The sequence below is a fragment of the Pipra filicauda genome, unplaced genomic scaffold, assembly GCF_003945595.2.
Source record: "Pipra filicauda isolate LSUMZ 115617 unplaced genomic scaffold, ASM394559v2 scaffold57_size4234018_pilon, whole genome shotgun sequence".
Lineage (NCBI taxonomy): Eukaryota > Metazoa > Chordata > Aves > Passeriformes > Pipridae > Pipra > Pipra filicauda.
Genome location: NW_024104731.1, coordinates 3,266,349 through 3,289,085, shown reverse-complemented (window position 1 = coordinate 3,289,085; position 22,737 = coordinate 3,266,349). Strand labels below are relative to the sequence as shown.

Sequence of the window (22,737 nt, the reverse complement as noted above, 5' to 3'; positions counted from 1 at the left end):
CTCCCTCCTTGTCTCCCCTGCCTATCCTTCCTAAAAAGCCTGTATCCTTCCATTCTGACACTTCAGTCATAGGAGTCTCCATGACGTTAGAAAATCAGACCTACAGAATTCTGTGTTCAAAAAATAACCTTTTCCATGTTAAGAAACAAAAAAGCTTGGGAGCTTTGGGAATGGGGGAAGGTTTCATCTGATAGTACAGTTCACAGAAGAATATGCATTTAAAGTAAGATGAGTAGATGGAGCTGACTTTGTCATACAGAGGAACAAAAGAGTTCACCATGACAAGGCTCAAGCCACTGGTGTTGTTCTTTCACTGTGGTCATTTAATGCAAAGAGTATCTTAGAGTTATATTAAAGGTGGAAGATCAACCAGGGACAAAGATAAGACTATGTGGTCATCCCTAGCTGCTCATGGAGTTTGTTACAGTTTTGGACTGGCTCTTGAGAAAGCTCCATTTCTTCTGGAAAAACATTTACTGAATAATAAATCTGATTTCACAGAATATTCTAAATTGGAAGGGACCCACAAGGATCATCATCCAACCCTTACGTGAAAGGCCCATACAGGGATTGAACCCACAGCCTTAGTATTATTAGCACCAGGCTTTAACCAACTGAAGGTGGAAGCCATCCTGTATTAAGGTCATAAAAAGATTACAGGGATTAAGGCAAATACAATATGACATAATGAGACCTGTACAAACAAAAAGGTTGGCCCTTTTCACTTTGGTGTAGTGCAGATAAAACAATGAATCATATATCAAACATTATGTAAAATATATCATGGACCATATCTAGTGGTAAATGAATTATCCCTGCTCATCATAACTGCTGTTTTCATAAAGAGCCACCCCTCTAGACAGTCTCAGGAAAACTGAGTGAATTTTCTTTCTGTAACTAAAAGAACAAGGAAATGGAGCTAAAGTTCCCATATGATTAGTGCAATTTCAATAGCTAGAATTTTAATACCACTACCTATAAAATATTTGCTATAAAATTATACTTGTATTAACAATGAATTTTTGGATGTTTATAAGCTTAGAAACTACTACAGAAATGACAAATCAAAAATACTAGCTGTAGGCAAACCAGTTTCCTGTATTCTTCTGATAATTACAATTAGGAAGCTTAATGAAATCCAGCATATCAGATTATTTTCACAACTCCTATACCTCGGATTTGTACTACCATGACATCTTACAACAGTATAGAGCAAATTAATTAGATCTACAGAATAACTTTATAGTCTTCCCTTCAGACTGATTTTTCTTGTCCTTTCTGGCAATATTAAGAAAATATTTTCCAATTAATTGAAAGTCATTTAGTGCTCTCACCAGATTACTCCTCAATCACTCTGGAGCAGATACACTTTCTTTCTCCCAAGTGCCTTTGATTTCTTCTCTGCACGCACAGACACGCACTTAATTAAAACTTTCCATCGAAGTGGCACTATTTAGACACACAGGGCATACCAAGTTGCTCTTGGGCTTCCTGCCAGAAAGCCAGCAGTGCTGATGCTTTCCTTCATTTACTTTAAAGTGTCAGCAAAACAGGCAATTTATGGCCACATAAATACAGAGCCAACAACCCATGACTGCTATCTGCAGCAATACAGCACACACACAGACGGTTAGTTGGTCCCATTCCCTTGGCCTGATTCATGTTGCTGAATACAGAATCAGAACATGCTTTACCAAAGTGTCTTCTGTAACACTGCCATAAAATAAATCAGTATGAGTGTTTAAAAAAAGTGTCAAGAAGCAGCATGAAAAAAATCCCATTAGCAAAGCACGGGACTTGAGCAGGTATCCACTATTCGCCATGTTGAAAATTTAACCTGGGGACTTTAGACAGAAACAAGCAGGATGCAGACATATCACATTGTGAAATGAGGCTTGGTTTTTATCAGGATATTGGGATTTTTGTTAGGAAATAAAGAACAGGGAGAAAAGCCTTTTGCTCTGATATAGTGGTGTGATTGTGGGCAGGGATTTATAAAAGCATCCCTAAAAAGGGAGACATCTGAGAAATCATGTAATTGCCAGAAGCATTTGAAAAAGTCTGTAGGACACAACTACTCTCATTATGTGGTACCAGTTCTGCCTTGGAAGGCTTCAGAGATGTATCTGACAAGCAACCCCTGAGAGAAAATGTATTTCTGACCACCAGTGTAGCTATTCTTACATGTGAAAGATGCAGCAGAGGCTGGATAATGCTACTGAGTTCTGTTAGGTACTGATTGTCATACATGTGCTTTTCACACTGAAGTTAGAATTAAACTAGATAGGTTTCAAATTGAGAGGAGGTTTCACATGTGGTAGCACTGATAATTCTCTAATCTACAGACGTCACTTTCTAAAAATGAGAGAAATCTTATCTTTTTACAGCCTGAATCGACCAGGAGCAGTTCTGCTAAGACTAGAAACATACCACCAACTGGAGATATCTGCAGGGCACTGAGGCCCAAGCTCAGCATGAAATCTGAGCATGAGGAAAAATTCATCCATGTCTGGGAAATTTTTTCATGCTTTCCTGTGCAAGAAGAAATGACTGAACTGCAGCATGAGTACCTTCAACTGACTTCATCATTCAGCAAGACTGACCTTCAGTTTATACCCTGGCATATTTTTCTTCCAAATGCATTTTTTAAAAAGCAAAATAAAACATTTTCCTCATCCTGCATACTCTTGGTAAAGAGCATTATCTGAAAATGTGACATCATGACTTCTGGCATAAAAGCAAAAGAATTTCACTGACTTTGGAAATGCCAGCATTTTGCCCTTCAGCGGGAACTTGAACAGGGTGTACATCCCTGTACACTGTAAAGCCCAGTCATGTACACAATATATTTTAAGGGTCTTACTCAGAAACTCTGCACCTCCTGAATCTTCTAAAGCATAAGAGAACTGGTGCCATGACAAGAAAGGTATCTGCTATTTTGCTCATACATTAATTACTTGAGATCAACTGTAGAAATAAATAAACAATATTTATTATTTATTGCATAAATAATGCAAAGAAAACAAACAAGCAAACAAAAATCCAGCCACTAAATGTTAGGTCCTCTTTGTAATTTCAAGTGCTAGCAACTTTTGGAGAAGGAACTTGTGGTATTAAAGGTTATAACTGAGGTGCAAGTGTAATTCTATAATTAAATAATCTGCAGGCAATAATCAGACACTTTTACAGAAACTCCAAGATACAGTAAATAAACACATCAGGATAATTAAATAATTCTGAGTATTAGACCAACAGCATGAAGTTGGTGTAGAAATGGACATGACTTTCTCTAACAAAATGTACATGCCAAGTTGGCTGATTAGCTCATGTAAATGTCTTTGAAAAGCCCAAGACAAGGCAGAGTAGAGCCTTATTGTGAAATAAACTTCTGTAAAAATAAAATTGAGAGGACATTAATTAGTTAAGAACAAATTAAACAAATTTCTTTTATCTTTTCATTTCTAAAAATATACATTATATCCAGACATTAATTCACATTTTCTAATTAAGGATACGATTGCTTAGAGCAAATTTTTAAAAGCTCTTCACCACTGCTTAAAAATTTTGTGACTTTATTTGTATGTATAGGAAGCTGAATTTTTATTAGAGGAACTGGTAAATGAAAAATACGTATTTTCTACCTTTTGTTATACACACAACCATTTTATTGGAGCTTTAAGGTCCAGCATATGAACACTGATTGGGCTTTTTACATTGTATTGGGTCGAGCTGAGATGCAGTTCATTTTCTTCACAGCAGCCCATATGGTGATGTGTTTTGGATTTGTGATTAAGAAACTGTTGATAACACATCAGTGTTTTAGCTATTGCTTACACAGTGTCAAGTCCTTCTCTGTTCCCCACTCTGTCCCCCTGTCTGTGTTTACTACACATTCTGTTGCCTTACATACATCTGTATTCTAGACTGTGTCTGTTCTGGTTGAACAAGAATCTAAGTCCCACAGCCCCCTTATCATTTTGTATTAGTCAGCCTCCAGACCCCTAAGCAGTAAAACAGTGCAAGACATTAGAAGTTCATATTTAGGAAAAGGAAGTAAGCTTAAAGAGAGTCCACATAAGTAGATATTATTTTGCAGTTCACTACCGTAACAAAGTTCAGCAGTAAGAAAGTTAATTCCACAACAGAGCAGAAGACATAAAGCACGTTACAGCTTCATTTAAATAGTGTCACTTCCAATTAAAAAGCAAAAGAAAGGGCACAGTGAACACCATGTGAACACCATGAGAATTTAGGTCAAATAATAATTTGACCAGATAATTATTTTTGTACACTTAAAAATCCCAAAGGAAAAAAATTTGGCACATGCTCTTAGTGCTCAGTAATGGACAGAGCTTTGTGGGCATCCACTGGTCATGCTTTAGAACCTGGCAGAGGTATCAGAACAAACACAGCAATGGTCCAGGACTAATGCCAATTAAAAACATGAAATTTAGAAACCATGTGTAAACATAGCCTCTCTGCAACTAAGGGAAAAGAAGAAACTAGGCTTATATTCTTGAAAACACTACAGTCTGTTCATATCAGGAGCTTATAAAAGAACACTATTTTCTTAACTTTCAATTCAAAATCAGATATAAGAATAGGTAGTCAATAACTATCAGTTTAAATGAGCTATACAACATGAGTTTTCTAAACTGCAGAACATAAATAACCACAAGTAAGAGTACCCTTGAATATCAAAACAGTGGTAGGTAGACAATGAGACAGTTTACTGCAGATCCTGAAGATGTGCTAATTTGGAGCCTATCTTTGCTAGGCATCTTCTACACATGAAGATGGTTCTCATAAAACAAACATCCCTTCTCTAAAACCCTTCAAATACTTTTCCTTTTCACCAAGCAGTTGCTTGGTATCAGCAACTGCTCTTGAAAGAACAGAAATAAGTACACAATATGAATAATACAACACATCAGGAACTCACTGGTATATGTACTGATTATTCAATGATGGTGTCTATTGTAGATTAGATTAATGAGAGAAAAATTAGCATGATAGTGAAACAGATGAGAGCAGAATACAATATAAAACAGAGAAACCACAACAGTTTAGTATTTAAAAGTATGGGATTAGCACTCAAATTAAACTGAAATTAAGAGGAATTCCCCTCTTTGTTAGCAATGTCAGTTCGCATTAACAACACAGTTTCTTACAAAGCAGATGAGAAATATCTGTCTCACATACAAAGTCTCTCATAGCTTTTCTGGTTGGACAGGCACTCTTTTCAGCCCATTCAACAGGGATTATCCACTAAAAATAACAAATAAACAAAAAAATGCAAAATTAAGAGAAAGGTATAAATGAAAAAGCCGCTTGGATACTGCATACCAGGTAACTTTCAAAGATCTGGTGACAGAAGATAACTCAGCTTTTGAGCTAGAGTTTTGCAATTTCATTAAAAGTTTTGTGGAGATTATAATTAGTAATGTATTATTAGAACTAATTAAAATTAATTTTTCAAGGAAATAAACCTTAAGTCATCTTTTCCTGTAGAAAAATAGCTTTGTTCTTAATTATATTTCCAAATTAATACAGTATTTCTTTTTAGGAAGAGAATTAACATATCAAACTAAGATTTCAAAAACTCTCAACAGTTTTAGGCAGTCTGTCTGTAGAAATTTATAAAATTTAAAAATGATCGATAGAACCTCAAGACTTTCTTGTTCACAACTAATAGTTCTCTACGAAATTTAAATTTAAAATGCACAGCAATTGTTAGAACAAAACACCTGACAAGTACTTAATCACTGCCTAACTAAAACATGGCACCAATCTCAAGAATACTTGATGTAATTTCCCAGTCTACACATAGAAGGCTACTATTATGGAAGACCACTATGACTCTTTCCCTCCAGGAAGCAGAACGTCTATTATTTATTGCAAGTGATTAATAACAGTCTGCGTAAAGTGAGAAATAGCAGAACAGTACAGTGAAGAGACAAAGAAATTCTGTTCCTCAAATGTGCCTTTTTTTCTTAAAACCTTGTTTGCAGATATGGGAGAGAATTTCTTATTGTCTGTAATAATCCTTATTGGGAATTTTCATTTGCATATTACTCAAGATTAAAATCTGTGAGGAAAAAGATAAAGAAAGACACTGAATGAAAAGACACTAGCAATGAAACACAATTCTTCCTTTTGCCATTGCTTTATAATGCTAAGAAAAGATAAAGACATGATCCTAACAGTTAAAAAATTGTTAGATCAGCCCATAAGGAGTTCATATAGGGTTATACTAAACTGTGGCAAAAATAACTAATCCACATGAATATAATGTATTATAATAATTTATTTCACAGAATGTCTTTGATTTACTGGAGTGTTAATATTCTGCAGAGGCAACTAATTAAAAGCAGAAATCCTCAAATGGGAAGTTTGCAATTCCATTACTGTACCCTCAGCAACAGTTATCTCAAACTCATCATACTGACAAAACAACAGATTCTGTCTTTATCTAAAAATACAACTCAAGTTTCCTTTTCTTGAAAAAAAAATCCTAAAAATGTGCTGCATTTGTATCTTGTATACAAGTTGAATTTGTGGCCATGTGAGGCAGCCATGCCAACAGCTGCAGGAGCCCAGTGGACAGGATAGCCCCTGGTAGCACCCTGACTCTGACAGGACTGCAGCTCACCCTGAAGCCTCGTGCAACCAGTGCAGGAGCCGATGCTTCAGAAAACCAAGGTGCTTTTTCTTATCATTTGCCTGCCCTGACTCCTGCAGGCATACAGGATGCTGCTTCATATGTTCTACCTAATGGCCAGCTAGCCTCCTCTCTTCACAACAATTCAGAAGAGGTGAGGTACTCCTCCAGGTACCAGATTAAAGGTGCTCTGCCACTGCACCGGGCAAAGGTTTCACTAGGCTGCCCTGCGACTAGGGCAGAAGCATTGAAGTCCTTGACTAGTTTGTACTAAAAACCTAAAAGCACAAAAATCAGGGAGTTCACATAGGACAGGAATGGTCTATAGTATCTTTATTATACAGAGAAATCACACCCCCCTGCAGAAGGCCCCTGGGTGCAGTAGCTGGTATCTGGCAAGGTGCCTCAGTGCGATGGGGGCTTGTGCAGCTGCAGGAACTGTGGGGGAAGCAGGGCCATACCGTTTGATGACAGATACAGGATATCTGATGCTTATGAAGAGCATTCAAAGACACAGGAAGTAGACACCATGAACTCAAAACTGTTGATTTTTTAAGACATTTGGGGTAGTATGACATTGAATCATGCAGAGTAAGAGGTGAAGGTTACCTTATATTCAGTACAGATTCCCTAAAATGACAGAAAAGAACCTATCTTATACTGGTGCTTTTTTTTTCCTGGTGTTATTTTCCACACCCAGAAAGCTGGAGGGATGCCCTCCAGTACTAGCAGTGTCCTCTTTGGCATTCTTGCTGTGACCCATAATGCCTTGGGGAAGCTATTTGCATTTGTGCTACTTGGCCTGTATGCCATGTACCTGTCAATTAAAGTAGACCAGAGCTGTACAGCAAAGAAAACCCAATTAGTATAATAAAAAGAGTAATATATATAGATGATGTGTTTTGTATAACAATGTATTTAGAAAATGTAAAATTTTCAGTTTAGAGTCACAGCAGCCATACTGTTTTCTTTTTTAGATGAAAAGCATAACAAAAACGGTGGAAACTGACCTCTTAGTGCCAAACATGGTGGTGCGGGCTTGTTTCACATTTATGAATGCACTGCTCTGCACAGGCTGTTTATATTGACCTGGATGAGAAGAAAGAGAGATTTTTAGATTAAGAAACTCAGGACCTTGATTTTAATATCCTGAACAACAAGTACATTAGTAAACATCTTCCAGTGAGAATTCAGAGAATACTTAGCAATTTTATAGAAATAAAAAAGTTAGCAAAACTGTGTAAAGATTAACAAACAGAAGATAAGAGTTAAAAAACCTAAGACTGAATCCTACTGCTGGGGCTTAAACCTGATGTTGCTAGAGCAGTTGCTCAACAAAAGCTAGGCGTAATGCTATGTGATAGTGCAGGATCTAAAAGTCCTTGACTTTTACAATGAAATTCGTGTGCATGAGTTAAATGCATGTGTCTTAAAGCAACTAAACAGGTCTTCCTGAATTGCCAGGCTGAACACAGCTATATAAATTTATATCTTAATTGCGTTTTGGTGCTTAATTTGTTGAATGACTAGCTTAGTAAATTAAGTCATTTTTCCAGAAAGAAAATATTAATATCAATATGAAATTTCCTGATGTGGGCCTACTAAATACTAACCTCGGGAAACATTATTATTTCAACAAAAAGAAATTCCAACTTTTATATAAATATAAAAATATGAAAATATTATAGAAGAATAATTAGGTCAGGAGGAACTGCCTAGTCCAGCCCTCAGCTCAAAGTAAGTATAATTAGATCAGGTTACTCCGAAATATGTCCACTTGAGTCTTGAACATGTCCACAGCCTCTTTCAGAAACCAGTTCCAGTACTTCACCACCCTCACAGTAAAAATATTTTCCTAATACCTAATCAGAATTTTCTATGTTACAACTTGGATCCACTGCCTCTTATCATATCACTGTATACCTCTGAGAAAAATCTAGATCGATTTCCTCTGTGTCCTCCACTCAAGTACTCACTGACAGCACTAAGATGGTCTCTTGGCCATCTTTTCTGAGCCTGAGTTGATCCGGTTCTCTCAGCCTTGTGTTGTATGCCCTTTGCTACAGTCTCTTGACCACCGTGTTTGGGCTCTGTAAGTCAACACCCTTCCTGTTCTGGGGAGCCCAAAACTGGACATGGTACTCCACAGTCAGTCTCACAAATACCAAGTAGAGGGGAAGGATTTTTTCCTGACCTGCTGGCTACACTTTTGCCCATGAAGCTGAGGGAAGCAGGTGATTTTCTTTGCTGTAAGGGCATGCCTCTGACTCACATGCAAACTCCTGTTCACTAGGCCCTTCAGATCCCTTTTTGCACCATTGCTTCCCAGGCACTTGGTCTCCAGCCATCGTTTTACACAGGGTTATTCCACCCCATGGGCAAGAACTTGCATATGCTTCTGCTGAATTTCGTGAGGTTCCTGTCAGCTCATTTCTTTGGCCTGCCCAGGTCCCCCTGAATAGCACCACTGCCCTCCAGCAGCTCCTTCCCCAGGCAGGTCAGTACATCGTTCAGGGTGCCTGTGCCCAGGAGGGGCCCCAGGGGCTCTGCAGCCCCACATCAGGCCATCAGTAACCTCCCTCCATGTGCCCTCCGAGCCAAGGCCTCCAAAATGCAAAGGACATTAGCAGCAGCTGGTGGCAAGGGAGATACCCTGTGGGGTGTTGAGACCATCACTGCACACCCTCCACACCACCCCAGGCAACTTTAAGCAGAGATGCTTGTATTGCTGTGCCAATGGCTGTGAGGAGGCTGACACTGCTGCTCCCCATGAGCTTAGCCCTCCCACAGGAGGATTCAGCCATTGCCAGCTGCAGCCAGAAGCAGCTCCCAGCAGAACTGGAAGCAGAGACTAAAAATGCTGCACAAACTGGGAAGAGCAACTATGACGACAGTCCAGGCAGTGCTCTGGGTGCTCTGCATGCTCCCAGCCCCACGAATCAAGTCCCTTTTGCAAGCCTGTTCACAGCACTCTGGCCCTTCACTGCCTAAGGAGCAGCTAAGTATCAACTGGAAAAGTGCAGGCAGGCAGCAGCCCCTCCAGCTTCTCCCACCACGTCCCTTCCCACAAGACTGCAGCGGCTTCCGTTTTTGGTTCACTCCCCTTATGAATGTCAGTTCATACTCCCACTGCCCCCACAAAATGTAATATTGATGCTAATGAAACATTTCTGCCCTAATCTCAAATGTTCAATTTAAAGCAAAAATATATAGCTTACAAATTCAAACATTCTATCCCAGTTTTGTTGATTTTTAAATGTAAATGTGCTATCTAAACACAAATGTTTTGTTCACCGGGAACAAGCTGTGATTACATGATCTTGACTGACAGGCAGATTTTTGTCTATAAATTCCCTCCTAAATTCGTAAGATGCTCAAGGGGACTTCACATCTCCATGTCAGATCATATCAAATGACACAAGATAAAATGTCTTGTTACTTGCAGGCGAGGAAGTGATATTTTCACAGCACTATATTTCATTATGGGTTTGGGCAATGACATTTTTGTCTCAATTTAACAGCTGCTCTTAAAGCACTTTCTTTTCTGTTTTGTGTAGGGTTTTTTTTGGTTTCAGTGTGTCTCCTTAACTTGTACAGCTGCAAAGAATCAAAGGGAACCTCCCTCTTCCTTTCCATGCCCTCTTGTTCCAGAATCACAGCCTTGCAGCTGGGCAAGCAGCACAAATATCATCAGCCTGAAGTACATTTTCCTTCCCATGCAATTATTCTCCCTGCCACTCAGTAACATCAGTCCCTCTACTTTGCGAGCATAACAAATGCATGCTTCAAGTTAGCTGTCTTGATTGGGAATTTCTAAAGGCTTTAAGTAAACCAAGTGTCCACTACAATTGAAAATCAATGGATTTGGGGCATACACATTCCCTGCGTGTCTAAGCTATGCCTACACTGTCAGATATGCAGCTCAGAGATGGAACATGGATGAGATTAAGGACTGCAACTCAACCTCTGCCCCAACGCACACATTAAGTATCTTAAGCCATCCAGACAGCTGATTATACAATGTGGAGCATAAATGGGTACCTGAGTCAGGCATTCCTTTTCTTTTAGAAATAGCAAGGTTTTCAGAATTTACATAAGTATTTAGGTTGTGACCTGGAAGCCCAGCTCCCGTATTTGAAAATTACACAGTCACTTATGATCACAAAAGCATTAGTGGAACTTGGACACTAAAAATTTTAATCCCAGTTTATTCGATCAACTGATGATCGTCTCCATTTCCACTCAAAAGCACCATTCACAAGCATCTAAAATTAGTAGGTATGACTGGTTTTATGTTTGTAAGAACTCTGAATGGCTTTAGTGCTTCCTATCTCTTTTTGGATATAAATAATAATTTTAGGGATGACATAAGGTACTGCAGTTTCTCAGAAAACAGGACAACAGGTATAAAATTGATGAGTAGTTGAAGCAACTTCCCTTGAAGGTGACTGGTGCAGAAATAGGAAGAGCAAGGCATTGGATACAGAGTCAGAGAATCACAGATGAATTTAGGTTGGAAAAAACCTTTAAGATCAAGTTCAACCATTAACCCCACACTGCTACTGATCTCAGCAGAAACTTTGCTGGCATTATCACCTTCCATTCCCTCTAGGCACAACTATATTCTTTCAGGGGAAAAAAAAAGACTGATACAGTCAACAAATATATTAAATGAGACATTTATTTGGACTTTGGACCTTTTTTCCTTTGTATAGAGTTTCTGGTGTTGCATAAAAATGTTTCCCATAGCATTTCACTGGCTTAGCAAAGGCAACTGTGTCAGCTGCTGCCTTTCAGCTGAACCCACTGCCTCTCCGATGGAAGGTACTGTCCTCAGGACAAAGTGGCATAACAGTCTGGGAGAACCATCCTTACTTTCTTGCAAACAGTTGCATTACACTGCTAAGAAAGGCTGATTAAGTAAAAAGGGTCATTTTGCACTGAAGCAGATGCGACAAAGCATCTATCTGCTTGCAGACAAAGTTCTACAACTTCCAAAGTGAAATCAGAAGCAATAGCGATTTCTAAAATGATATCTTAAAGATGTCATTAAAACTGGCACAAAAACTCAGAGAACATTTTCATTTGCACCAGATATACTTAAGCATAAATAACTGAGATTCACACTGACTGCTCAAACCCATGCAAATCTGAGCACAAGTATCAAGAATAAAAATATTTTCTCTTAACTATAACTCTATTATAGTGAAAAGTATGGCAAAAAGTGTTCATACAGAATTACAAAATAAGATATTTATCAATGACCTGCAGGAAGCAACGGAATGCACTGTCATCCAGTTTGCAGATGGGACCATATTAGGGGAGACCAGTTGATATGCTTAAGGGCACCCAGGGAGGGTTGGACAGATTGGAGACACAAGCTGACAGGGACCTCATGAAATTCAGCATGGACAGACAGATGCAAAGTCCTGTACTTAGGAAGGGAAAAACACTTGCAATGGCACAGGCTGGGCACTGCCTGGCTGGAAGGGCAGCAAGTTGAGCATGAGTCGGCAGAGTGTCCTGGCACAGAGATAGTGAACAGCATTCCAGACTTTATTAGCAGGAGTATGGCCAGCAGACAGAGAGAAGGGATCATACTGCTTTATTGAAAAATCATCAAACTCTTCCTGAAATACTGCATCCAGTTCTGCAGCCTGCCCTTGATGCGAGGACACCGATGAACTGGAGAGAGTTCAGCTGAGCACTGACCATATTGCCCAGAGAGGTTGTGCAGCATTGCCCACTGGAATTTCTTAAACCCCATCTAAATAAAGCTCTGAACAACCAGGACTGATCTCACAGCTGACCATGCTCTGAGCAGGAGGATGGACTAGAGTCCTTCTGAGGTCCCCTCCAACTCGAGTTATCCCAAGATCCTATAAGTGTATGTATAAAGAAATTAAAAAATGGAAAGGGATGTGAAATGATGGTTGAAGCTGGGGTAATTAAAATATAATGCTGGTGCAACAACAGGATAAAAGATTATTTTCTGCTTTAAGGAAATACCAAGAAGAAAACACTTTAAAATTTCTGTTCTGAAAGGTTACAAAAACAGTTACATTAAGTTCCTCTCAGAAGAGGTAGATTCAGTATATTTACAGATGAGGACCAAGAGCAGCAAACAGGAACTACATATATCCAACTGTAAACCTGACTTAGTTGAATTTAAAAATATTGAAATCCAGGAGGGGGCAATAAGCAGATGAGAAAAAATCTGAAAACTGAAACACTACTATGCCCAGTAAGCCTTGAAAATTAAGAGCAGAGCATAATATTGTCCACAGGCAATGGGAAACACTGAATCACAATACAACAACAGAAGCCAAAGATTTTGAGAATTTTTACCTTTGAAATTAAAAGATGTATATGTAGAATTTTACCAGTTCAAAAGAAATAACCTAAAGAATGGAAAGCACATGACTTCAGCGCTCATATCACTGGGGACACATGGAATATGTAAGAAGTTTATTAGCAGCATCACTGTTTCAAAGATTTCATTTTGCAGAAGAAAACAAGTGAAGAAATAAAGTGTAAAATTAGAAAGGAGAGAGAGAACTCTAGTTCAGTACTTAGGCAACTAAAAACAAACATGGCCATGCTTACATAAGATACAGTATGATGAAGTGACAATGAGAGCTAATGGGAATGAAACAATTTTTGCACTTCAGGAATTCTTTGATATACTGCCACATTAAAGAAAATATGTGCTAACTTTTGATGTAAGTGTCATGCTTGCAATAAAATGTAAAGGAGAAATCTAAGAGAGACTCAGCAGTCAGTTAATTCAGACTATCTCTGGAAAAAGACTGCTGTGAAACAAATCACCAGACAAGTAAAGCATGAAGTTAACTAGAAATATTCTTAATTCTGTCCTCGCTGCAAAGCAATCACTCAGTTGAAACAAAATTTCTCCATTTACCAAAATAAGTCACTGTTGTACTTCACTAATCATAACTTAAAAAAACCAACAAAACCAACACATTACTAGTAATGTAAAAGAACCTAAGATTCTTAAATATTATTCCAACTTCACAAGTGTGTCGTGAAATGCCCATCCAATCTTTAACAAATATATTGTTCTAAATTCTTCATACTTACATCCCAAAGGCCTCTGTATTGACATGCCCCTCCAAAAGATTGCAATACTACTCAAACACTTCCCTGTTCTCAGCTAGATCACCCACTAAACCAAATTACCTTTATGTAGCTAAACTGTAATTTCGTATATTTGAGTAATTCTACTGAATACCATCAGAGAGAAAAACATGTAATCTTGGTATTCAGTGTGTCTCAGTGCTATAGCATACCTTATTGAAATACCATACCTTATTAAAAGTTATTGTGATTAAAAGTGATTTGCTGAAGCTTAGGAAAAAAAACTTCTGATAAACTTCTCAACACTCTTTGAGATACCAAAAGTTAAAAAAAAAAAACAACTCAGAAGAAAAGGATAAGATCACCTACAGCAGAACATGTTTGGTAGGTAGGTCAGTGCTTTTCTTCTGCCCTCTGACTTGAAAACAGTGGCCTTCTCCTGTAGATGTCTGTCCTCTTCCGTACTTGGGGAACTGCAGAAACTGTTTTAATTTAATGGTCTGAACTACAGAGAAAAGGAGCTGAGTGATACACGGATACACAGAAACAGGGAAAGCAGGAAAATGTCACCTGAATTTTTAATTTACATAGCACTGTAAAAAAACTTAAGGCACAGAGCAATGTGAGATGGTTTTACAGCAAGTAGTCCTTTGCAGTATAATAGGATACTGATGTAGGATCACAATATCTTCCCAAAAGCTGTGCTTCAAAAAACTCAAGCTATGTCTAGTTAAGGGGATCATACAGGATTAACCTGTATGTTAATGTAGAAGAAATGTAATGGCCTGTGGATACAGTGAGATTGATTACCTCTGGCCTTAAGCTCTATCAAACTCTGCCTCAGATCACTTATTTCAGCTTTTTTAGTATATTGTGCAACTATGCCAAAATTAGAAGAAATAATTTCTCCAAACCTTTATGAAACAAAAATTACATTTATCGTCTATATAGTTGAGCTTGATTTTTTTTGATTTGTTTTGTTTAATTACCCTAACTCTTGAAGGAAGTACACTTTACAATTCAAATAAGCAATTAAAGGTTTAGTTTGGCAGCTCTTGGAGCTAACTAATTAGTGAATTCTTAAGAAAATAAATGATAAAGAAAAATAAAAGAGCTGAAATGTAGTTACTAATGTAAAGACTGATTTATCTGAAATGTAAATGAAATCCTTAACAGCAATTCTTATGCAGTGAAATAAGCCTGACTGCCACCTGTTGTTGATCAAAGGTCAGTTCAGTATCAACAGTTTAATAAACAATTTATTTTACTAATGCAAATCATGAGGGCAGCCAACATTATGGTCATTCAGAAGTATTAACCTTTTATTTTTTCATTAATATTTTTTTTCTGATATCTGAAGGGAAAGGATTTTAGAAATATAGAAGTTAACTTCATATATTTGATTATGATGATTATTTCATCTATCAGCAGACTTTTACAGCAACCACATAGTTGCTAAAGATTTGATACTATTATCTGTTATGATTACATTTGCAATCCTGTTAATTTAATCTTCTTACACTTCTAGTTTTTTCTTTACAAGTTAATTACATTATTATTGCTGTATGCTTTTCATTTGAATCATACAGTTTCCATGACAGATGTTTTCTTATTCCAAAATGAGGTTAAATATTTCTGGTTTTAAAACAACAACAAAGAATTATGAATTTGCCTCCTCATCCCAGTGACAGCTCACGTGACCTCCACTGATAATTCTTGTCTCATCCCTTGTTCTTAAAGCCTCATCTTTTATTCTTTAAAATAATATCACAATGCCTCAAAATATACTTCATTTTCATTTTCTTTCTTTTACTTCTTTTCCTTTCCTACATTTTAAAATACCATATATGTATCTTCTGATGTCATAACTAAGTGTAGCTTCTGCCACAGAATCCACATAGTATATTCAATGCAGAGATGTAGCTGTGCTTTATCGCTCATTCCCTGTTAGATCATCCACTTCTGCCTGTAGGCAATTCAAGACAAACCCTAACTATTGCAATAGGAGAGAAAAAATTTCCTCTCATGCTCTCTGTGAGCATGCTAAAGAAATGTATTGATTTTTAAATGAGACAGAAAAAAACAAACAACCATTTGCCTGGGGTATTTTGCCCTCCTTCACCTTTACTGCAGCGCACACAGCTTCTTTTCCTATGGTTTCAGGATAAAGGGACATTCCTTTACATCCCTTAGATCACCTTAAAATCTAAGTTCTTTGGAAACCTAACATGGGGGGAAAAAAAGACTGCTAAAAATTGCTTGTCCTTCTCTAGGCACAATTGCTGGACTATCAATAATTTATTATTAATTAAGCAGCGGATGTGCCTATGAACAGAGAACAGCATGCATACAGAGAAGACTCAGAGAGAGTAGCCAGGACTGATCAGGTTTTCTTTATTTTTCTTTGTTTACAAAGATTTATAAAGCCTGATGAAGTATCTACCATTCCTCCATACTTCCCAGGCTCAGTTTCACTCCTGGCTTCCATCTCCCCTCTCAAGCAGCATAGAGGGATGAGGAATAGAGGTTGGGGTCACCCCATAATGCTTTGTCTCCACCACTCCTGCTCCAGCATGGGGTTCCTCCCACAGGATCCAGGCCTTCATGAACTGCTCCAACATGGATCCTTCCGATGGGCTGCAGTTCTTCCAGGACTGCTTCAATGTGGGTCCTTTCCACAGGGTGCAGTCCTTCAGGAATGGACTGCTCCAGCATGAATCCCCTGCAGGTCACAGGTCCTGCCAGAAGACCTTCTCCAGCATGGTCTCCTCTCCATGGGCTCCCTATGGGCTGCAGTCTCCTTCAGAACTCACACATCTGCTGTAGCATGGGCTGCTCCACTGGCTGCAGGGTCGATATCTGCTCCATCGTGGTCCCCATGCACCAAAGGAGGACAATTTGCTTCCCTCTGGTCTTCTCCACAGCCTGCAAGGAATCTCTGCTCTCACCTGGACCACCTCCTCCCCCACCTTCTTCACTGATTTTAGTGTCTGCAGAGTTGTTCCTTTCTTTCTCTTTTTTCACCTCTCACTCCTCTCCCACAGCTGCCGCACAGCTTTGTTTACCCTTTCTCATAATTGTTATATGTGGTGCCCCACCACATCACTGATGGGCTCAGCTTTGAGCAGCAGCGGGTCCACCTTGGAACATCTGGAACTAGCTCTGTGAGCCACTGGGATGGCTCCTGACGTCTTCTCAGAGAACTCACCCCTGCAGCTTCCCCACTATCAAATCTTCGCCGTACAAACCCAGTCCTATTTCCATCTGATTACAAGCCAATCTGAGATACTGCGAACCAGATTTCTATATATCATTTGTTAATGCTGCAGACAAAATATAACAGTTATATAATTTACAGCAGCAGAGGGAGGACTGCAGGGATCGTAATTCATTCCACATAAATAAAGATGTAGAGATAAAACAATTCCTGGGACCAAAGCTGATGAATTGCTCTCTTTCCTGTACACTTTTGCACTATTACCAAATGTAGTGGTACTGTAACCTAAGTTCAGTATTTCGCAAGCTTTGTATTTTTAACAGATAAAAGCCATCTCTCCTCAGAATAAAATAATGGCAGCTAAACGTGATCAATAGTACGGAACAGAAAAATACAGACCCAAGTCTCTAGTCAGCCAGACAAAGGTAGAAACCTTTGGAGGATGGAGAAATAGCGATGAGCTTTGGCTGTAGTTATCTGACCTAATTCAAACAGGAGTAGAGTGAGTATAACTTGGACAGATAAAGCCAAATATGTCAAGCACGAGTTTATTAGCTATCATCATAAAAAGAGGCATAACAGGTGTTTTTTTGTACCTGATTACAGATGCTAGACACAGCAACAGTAGCAGATTCATCCTAAGAATATATGGACTCTGTTTTTCAAATTTTGACTTTTAATCTAATGCTATGATAATGGCTTTTACTTTAACTACAGCTCCAGTGATAATTTATATCTAAATTAAAGAGGTCACTTAACTGTACAGAATGATGTAAAACAGTGATTTCAATATATCTATTTCTTATTGAAGAGGCACTCAAGCACTTTCACTTAATATAGCCTGTGTTATTCAAAAGGAAGAAAATAAAAAGAGAGTGACATTTATTCAATACAATGTGAAGTATATTTGTGCTTAGTCATTAGCTGTTTGATGACTATATCTCAAGATATGATGATGCAGATTTTCCTAACTGTATTAAAAAAGCTCTTCTCAGTTCACTTACTAAAAGTCTCCCCTAATCAGCTGTCAAGTCTATCTATTTACTCCTGTGTTATCAACAGCAAAATATTCCTTTCATTCATAATCACTGTGGAGGTCCCACTGCCATTCATTTAATGACATTAATGGTTTTTGTCCTCTCTTTTGAAAGCCACAAATACAGAAATTACAATATACAATATTTACAGTACCTTATTTTCCTTTCACAATTTATATATATATCCATTTTTGCTGCTTTCTACTTCTGCTCCTTTTCAAGAAGAAAGCTGACTATATATACTGTGAAGTTCTCAGCTGGAACTGGATCCAAGAGTACTGCTGCCTATAGACTGTGCCACTCTCAAACCAAAATTTTGGGCCAGATCTGTAAGAATTAGTGAATAGGTTTTTTAGATCAAAAGTTATACTTCCAGTTTGGTAAATAACTAAAGTAGTCCAAATCTTGGCACTATGCAGCTTTCACCCCACCAAGCACAACAGTAGCTAAGGTGTATTTGTCATAACAGAAAAGGCTCATACATGACTGTGGCCCCTAAAGGTGATTCTTCATTACTTTCTCTCCCCCACTCCTATTCTGAAGAATCCTGGCTGCAGCCAGTTCTAACTTCCCACTCCTAAGGATGCACAGACCAAGTCCTACTATTTTTCTTCCCAAGCAGAAGTTAAAAAATTCACTTTCACAGAAGACACCATTAGAGGACACATTTTTGTTTTACAAAGTCAGTAAAAACTAAAGAGAAAAAGAGAGGATTACCCCAAAACTCAAATCAGACAAAGAAATGCTCAGCTATGTTAAGGTTCTGTTTGGTAGACAGGTGGAACAAAGAATCAATGGGTCACAGGGGGGTCAGAAATTTAGTGAATATAGAAGAGAGCTAAAGAGACTACTTATTTTTTAATCTTTCCTCAAAGCAAACTATGATGCATTTAAGCCATTTCTAATATATATTGGCCTAACTATAACCTGTTCTTAAAAACCTCAAAGGATTGAGATTGTACAACCTGAAATATAGCTTTCTATTGTAAACATTAGATATTTGTTCCTGAAAACAACTCCACAACTCCTGCCACAACTCCAGCTGATTATTTGTTATTTTCCCAGCAGACACAGAGAAAAATTCTTGACCCTCTTTCTCACAAATGCACTTCACATATTTCAGTGATTTTCCCATGTCTCCCCAGCGTGTCTCTTTTTTAGGTCAAACATCAATCTAGAATTCAATTTTTTTTCCCTAGATGTTTTCTAGATTTCTGATCTTTATGTTTTAAACCATGGGTGCCCAAAACTGGAGAACGTATTCAATGCAGACTGAGTAAAACAGGAATTATTTGTTATCTTGCATATGGCAACACTGGTTCTACATTCCAGTTTGATATGTTCTTTTTTTCTTCCTCATCAGTCTACATCAGTAGCTAACATTCAGCTTGCTACTCGTACCTTAGGCTTTTTCCCCAATGTTCCTACACAGCTAATTATTCCCTGTCTCATATTTTGTGAATTCAGGGAACTCAGCAATATAATATACTTCTCACAAAGAATTCATTAATGTGTTCTGTGATTGCTTCAGCCAGCTTTCTATATCTTTTAGTGTGAAAACCATTAAGTTCATATGACTTAAGGTTTGACTAATAAATAAAAATAATGAAATACCTAGTCCATCAATTATGTTTGGGGCCAAAATATCTTTGACATTAAAGCTAGAACAGGTAATCTGAATGCAGCATGTTTTACCACCATCACTGTGCTCACTGTCATACAGAACTACAGGAAATACTGCACTGCTGTTAACCTTTATTGCCCTCAGGCCAAGAGCTGGTAAGAACAAACCAAGCTAGAGAATAAAAGATTGAAATGATTTTCCCATCTCTTACAGCTTCAGGTAAGCTCTGAAAATCACCTAGACTGGAAGATGTTCCTGTATATTTTCTTGACATCTCCTTTTGTCTCTTAACTCTTCCAGCCTTCAGTTTACTTCCTCCACCGCCCTGCCCTCAGTCTCCTCTTTTTCAGGCTGAAAAAGCCAAGTGACCTCAGTTGCTCCTTATATGGCTTTCCTTCTTGATTCTTGACCATCTTCAAAACTCTCATATTCTTCTTATATTGTGGCACACAAAACAGCACACAGTACTCAAAGGGAGGCTACACCATTGCAAAGTGGAGGAGGACTGTCACCTCCCCCAACTGTCCAGCCATGCACTGCACAGTTCACTTCATTATTTGTGTGCATTCATCCCATTTTTTTCATCACAGACAGGGTCTGACTCACAGAGTCACAAAAACAGTAACACACGTCCATGTGTCCCAGTGAATCTTCTCATTTCTCTCACAGTTAACCAAGAAGGTTACAAAAAAACATGTCTGTAGCTTATAAAGATGGGAGAACAGAACTCCTAAAGTTTGTTTGTGCTGCTTTTGGCTGGGATAATGTCAATTTTCTTCATAGCTGGTATGGGGTTGTGTTTTAGCTCTATGCAGAAAACCGTGTTGATAATTCAGGGATGTTCTCCTTATTGCTGAGCTTACACAGTATCCAGGCCTTTCCTGCTTTTTGCCCTACCCCATTAGAGAGGAGGCACAAGGAGCTGGGAGGGGACACAGCTAGGACAGCTGACCCCAACTGCCCCAAGGGATATCCCACATATGGCATCATGGTCAGCATATAAAGCTGGGGGAAGAGGGAGGAATGGGAAGGGACATTCAGAATGATAGCATTTGTCTTCCCAAGTCACCGTCACATGTCACGGAGCCCTGCTTCATGGGGATGGCTGAACACCTGTGTGCCCATGGGAAGTGGGGAATGAATGTCTTCTTTTGCTTTGCTTGCACATGTGGCATTTACCTTAGCTATTAAACTGTTTATCTCAACCCATGAGTTTCCTTGCTTTTACTCTTCCAATTCTCTCCTCCATCTCACCAGGGGAGCAGTGAGTGAGGGGCTGCGTGGGGCTTGGTTGATAACTGGGGTTAAACCACAACAATGTGAATAACAAGTCAGAAAATATTTCAGAATAGAATAGTTCAGTTGGCAGGGACCTGCAGTGATCATCTAGTCCAACTGCCTGATCAATGCAGGACTGAACAAAAGTTAAAGCATGTTACTGAGGGCATTGCCCACATGCCTCTAAAACACTGACAGGTTTTGGGCGTCAACCACCTCTCCAGGAAGCCTGTTCCAGTGTTTGACCACCCTCTCAGTTAAGAAATGCTTCCTAATGCCCAGTCTGAACTTCCCTTGGTGCAGCTTTGAACCATTCCCACATATCCAGCCACTGGATAACAGGGAGAAGAGCTCAGCATGTCCCTCTCCCCTTCCCCTCCTCAGGAAGATGTAGAGCACAATGAAGTTGCCCTTCAACCTCCTTTTCTCTAAACTAGACAAGCCCCAAAGTCCTCAGCCACTCCTCACAGGACATGCATTCCAGGCCCCCTCACCAGGTGTGTTGCCCTCCTGTGGCCACATTCAAGGACTTTCACATCCTTCTTAAATGGTGAGGCCACACCAACACTGAACACAATGGGATAATCCTTTCCTTTGCCCAGCTGGCCATGCTGTATTTGATGCACCCCTGGACACACTTTGTCCATCACTTTGGACTTGCTAAATTTATGATTAGCAAGACAACAGATTAGACACCATGAATTAAAGCTAAGTATTAACACAATCCCTTTAAGTATAGAAGAACATCTTTCAGACCATATACACTGTTAGAATGAACAGCCTATAAGGTTACTCATATCAAATAGTTTATTAATAAAAAATAAGATATTTTTGACATTTGACATTTGAATCTATGTTCCAAGAAAATTATGCATGGTATCTAACTTCTCCCAGCAGAAGGTTAAATGTGGGAATTACAGATCTTAGTATAAACACTTGCATCTGTCTACTGCTTAAATGAGGGTTCCTCGATTCACCCATTATGGTATTCCTATTGCTGCAAGAGGTTTATAGCAGCACAACAAAGACATTATAAAAGGTCTAATCAATGCAAAGATGTTGTAGGAAGTTTTAGTTTAATTTCAATAGTCCCCATAATTTGCTGAAATTAAAAAAGAGCAGGGAAGGAACTTTGCATGTAGTTATTTTACTAGCCAAAATCTGACAAGGAAATTGGTCCTCTTCCAAGACAAAATACAAGAGTTGGAGAGATGTCTTTTGGCAGCTACTGGTATAATACTTTACCAAATCTCTGCAAGAAGAAAAAAACCTTTTTGCCAAGAGTACAAGATTTATGGTCTGATTGAAAGGGAAACACAAACAAACAAATAAAATAAAAAACCAAACACCACAAAAAAAAAATCCCCAACTCATTTCAACTGTCTGGGAAGTTTTGGTAGTATCTCTTGGATGGCATTAGTGGGGGAAAAATGAAGGGTCAATCATGAGATCTATAGGTTACTACTAAAAGCATGCATAGTCCTCTCTGCATTACATGTCATTATTTTGATGTCCAGTAGAAACTACCAAGGGTTCTCCACAACCAAAGGTTTTCCTTTGGTATGCAAACAACCATATCTGAAGTTCAAAGCTGCATACCAGCATGCTGCCTGTAGGACAGGTAGAAAGAAACAAAACATGCACTGGCACCCAACTGTGTAAACTGATGGAAGTGCAGCGATCTGCTGGAGATTCAGAAACTTTATTTTGTAGGGATAGAGTAAAATCTCCAAGAAAGTACTAGGTGAATGTTTTTTTACTCGTTAAATCTAACACATGGATTAGCAGAATACTTAACAGCCTATAGCTCACAGTCATGAGT

At 38.6% G+C, this 22,737-nt stretch overlaps 1 protein-coding gene across 5 annotated transcripts in view; it reads right to left on the bottom strand.

Annotated features, from left to right (window-relative positions):
* Positions 1 to 22,737, bottom strand: part of OXR1 (oxidation resistance 1) — a 266,597-nt gene that overhangs the window by 221,960 nt on the left and 21,900 nt on the right. For 3 of the 5 annotated variants that reach the window (XM_039387647.1, XM_039387648.1, XM_039387649.1), the window contains exons 1-2: positions 14,129 to 14,153; positions 7,672 to 7,750 (exon numbers count right to left, since the gene is read on the bottom strand). In XM_039387647.1, the coding sequence (XP_039243581.1) occupies positions 7,672 to 7,750; positions 14,129 to 14,138 (89 nt within the window). In that variant the 5' untranslated portion in view covers positions 14,139 to 14,153. Of the gene's footprint in view, positions 1 to 7,671; positions 7,751 to 14,128; positions 14,154 to 22,737 lie in introns of those variants that run through there. The other 2 variants (XM_039387650.1, XM_027717535.2) reach the window with 1 other exon arrangement.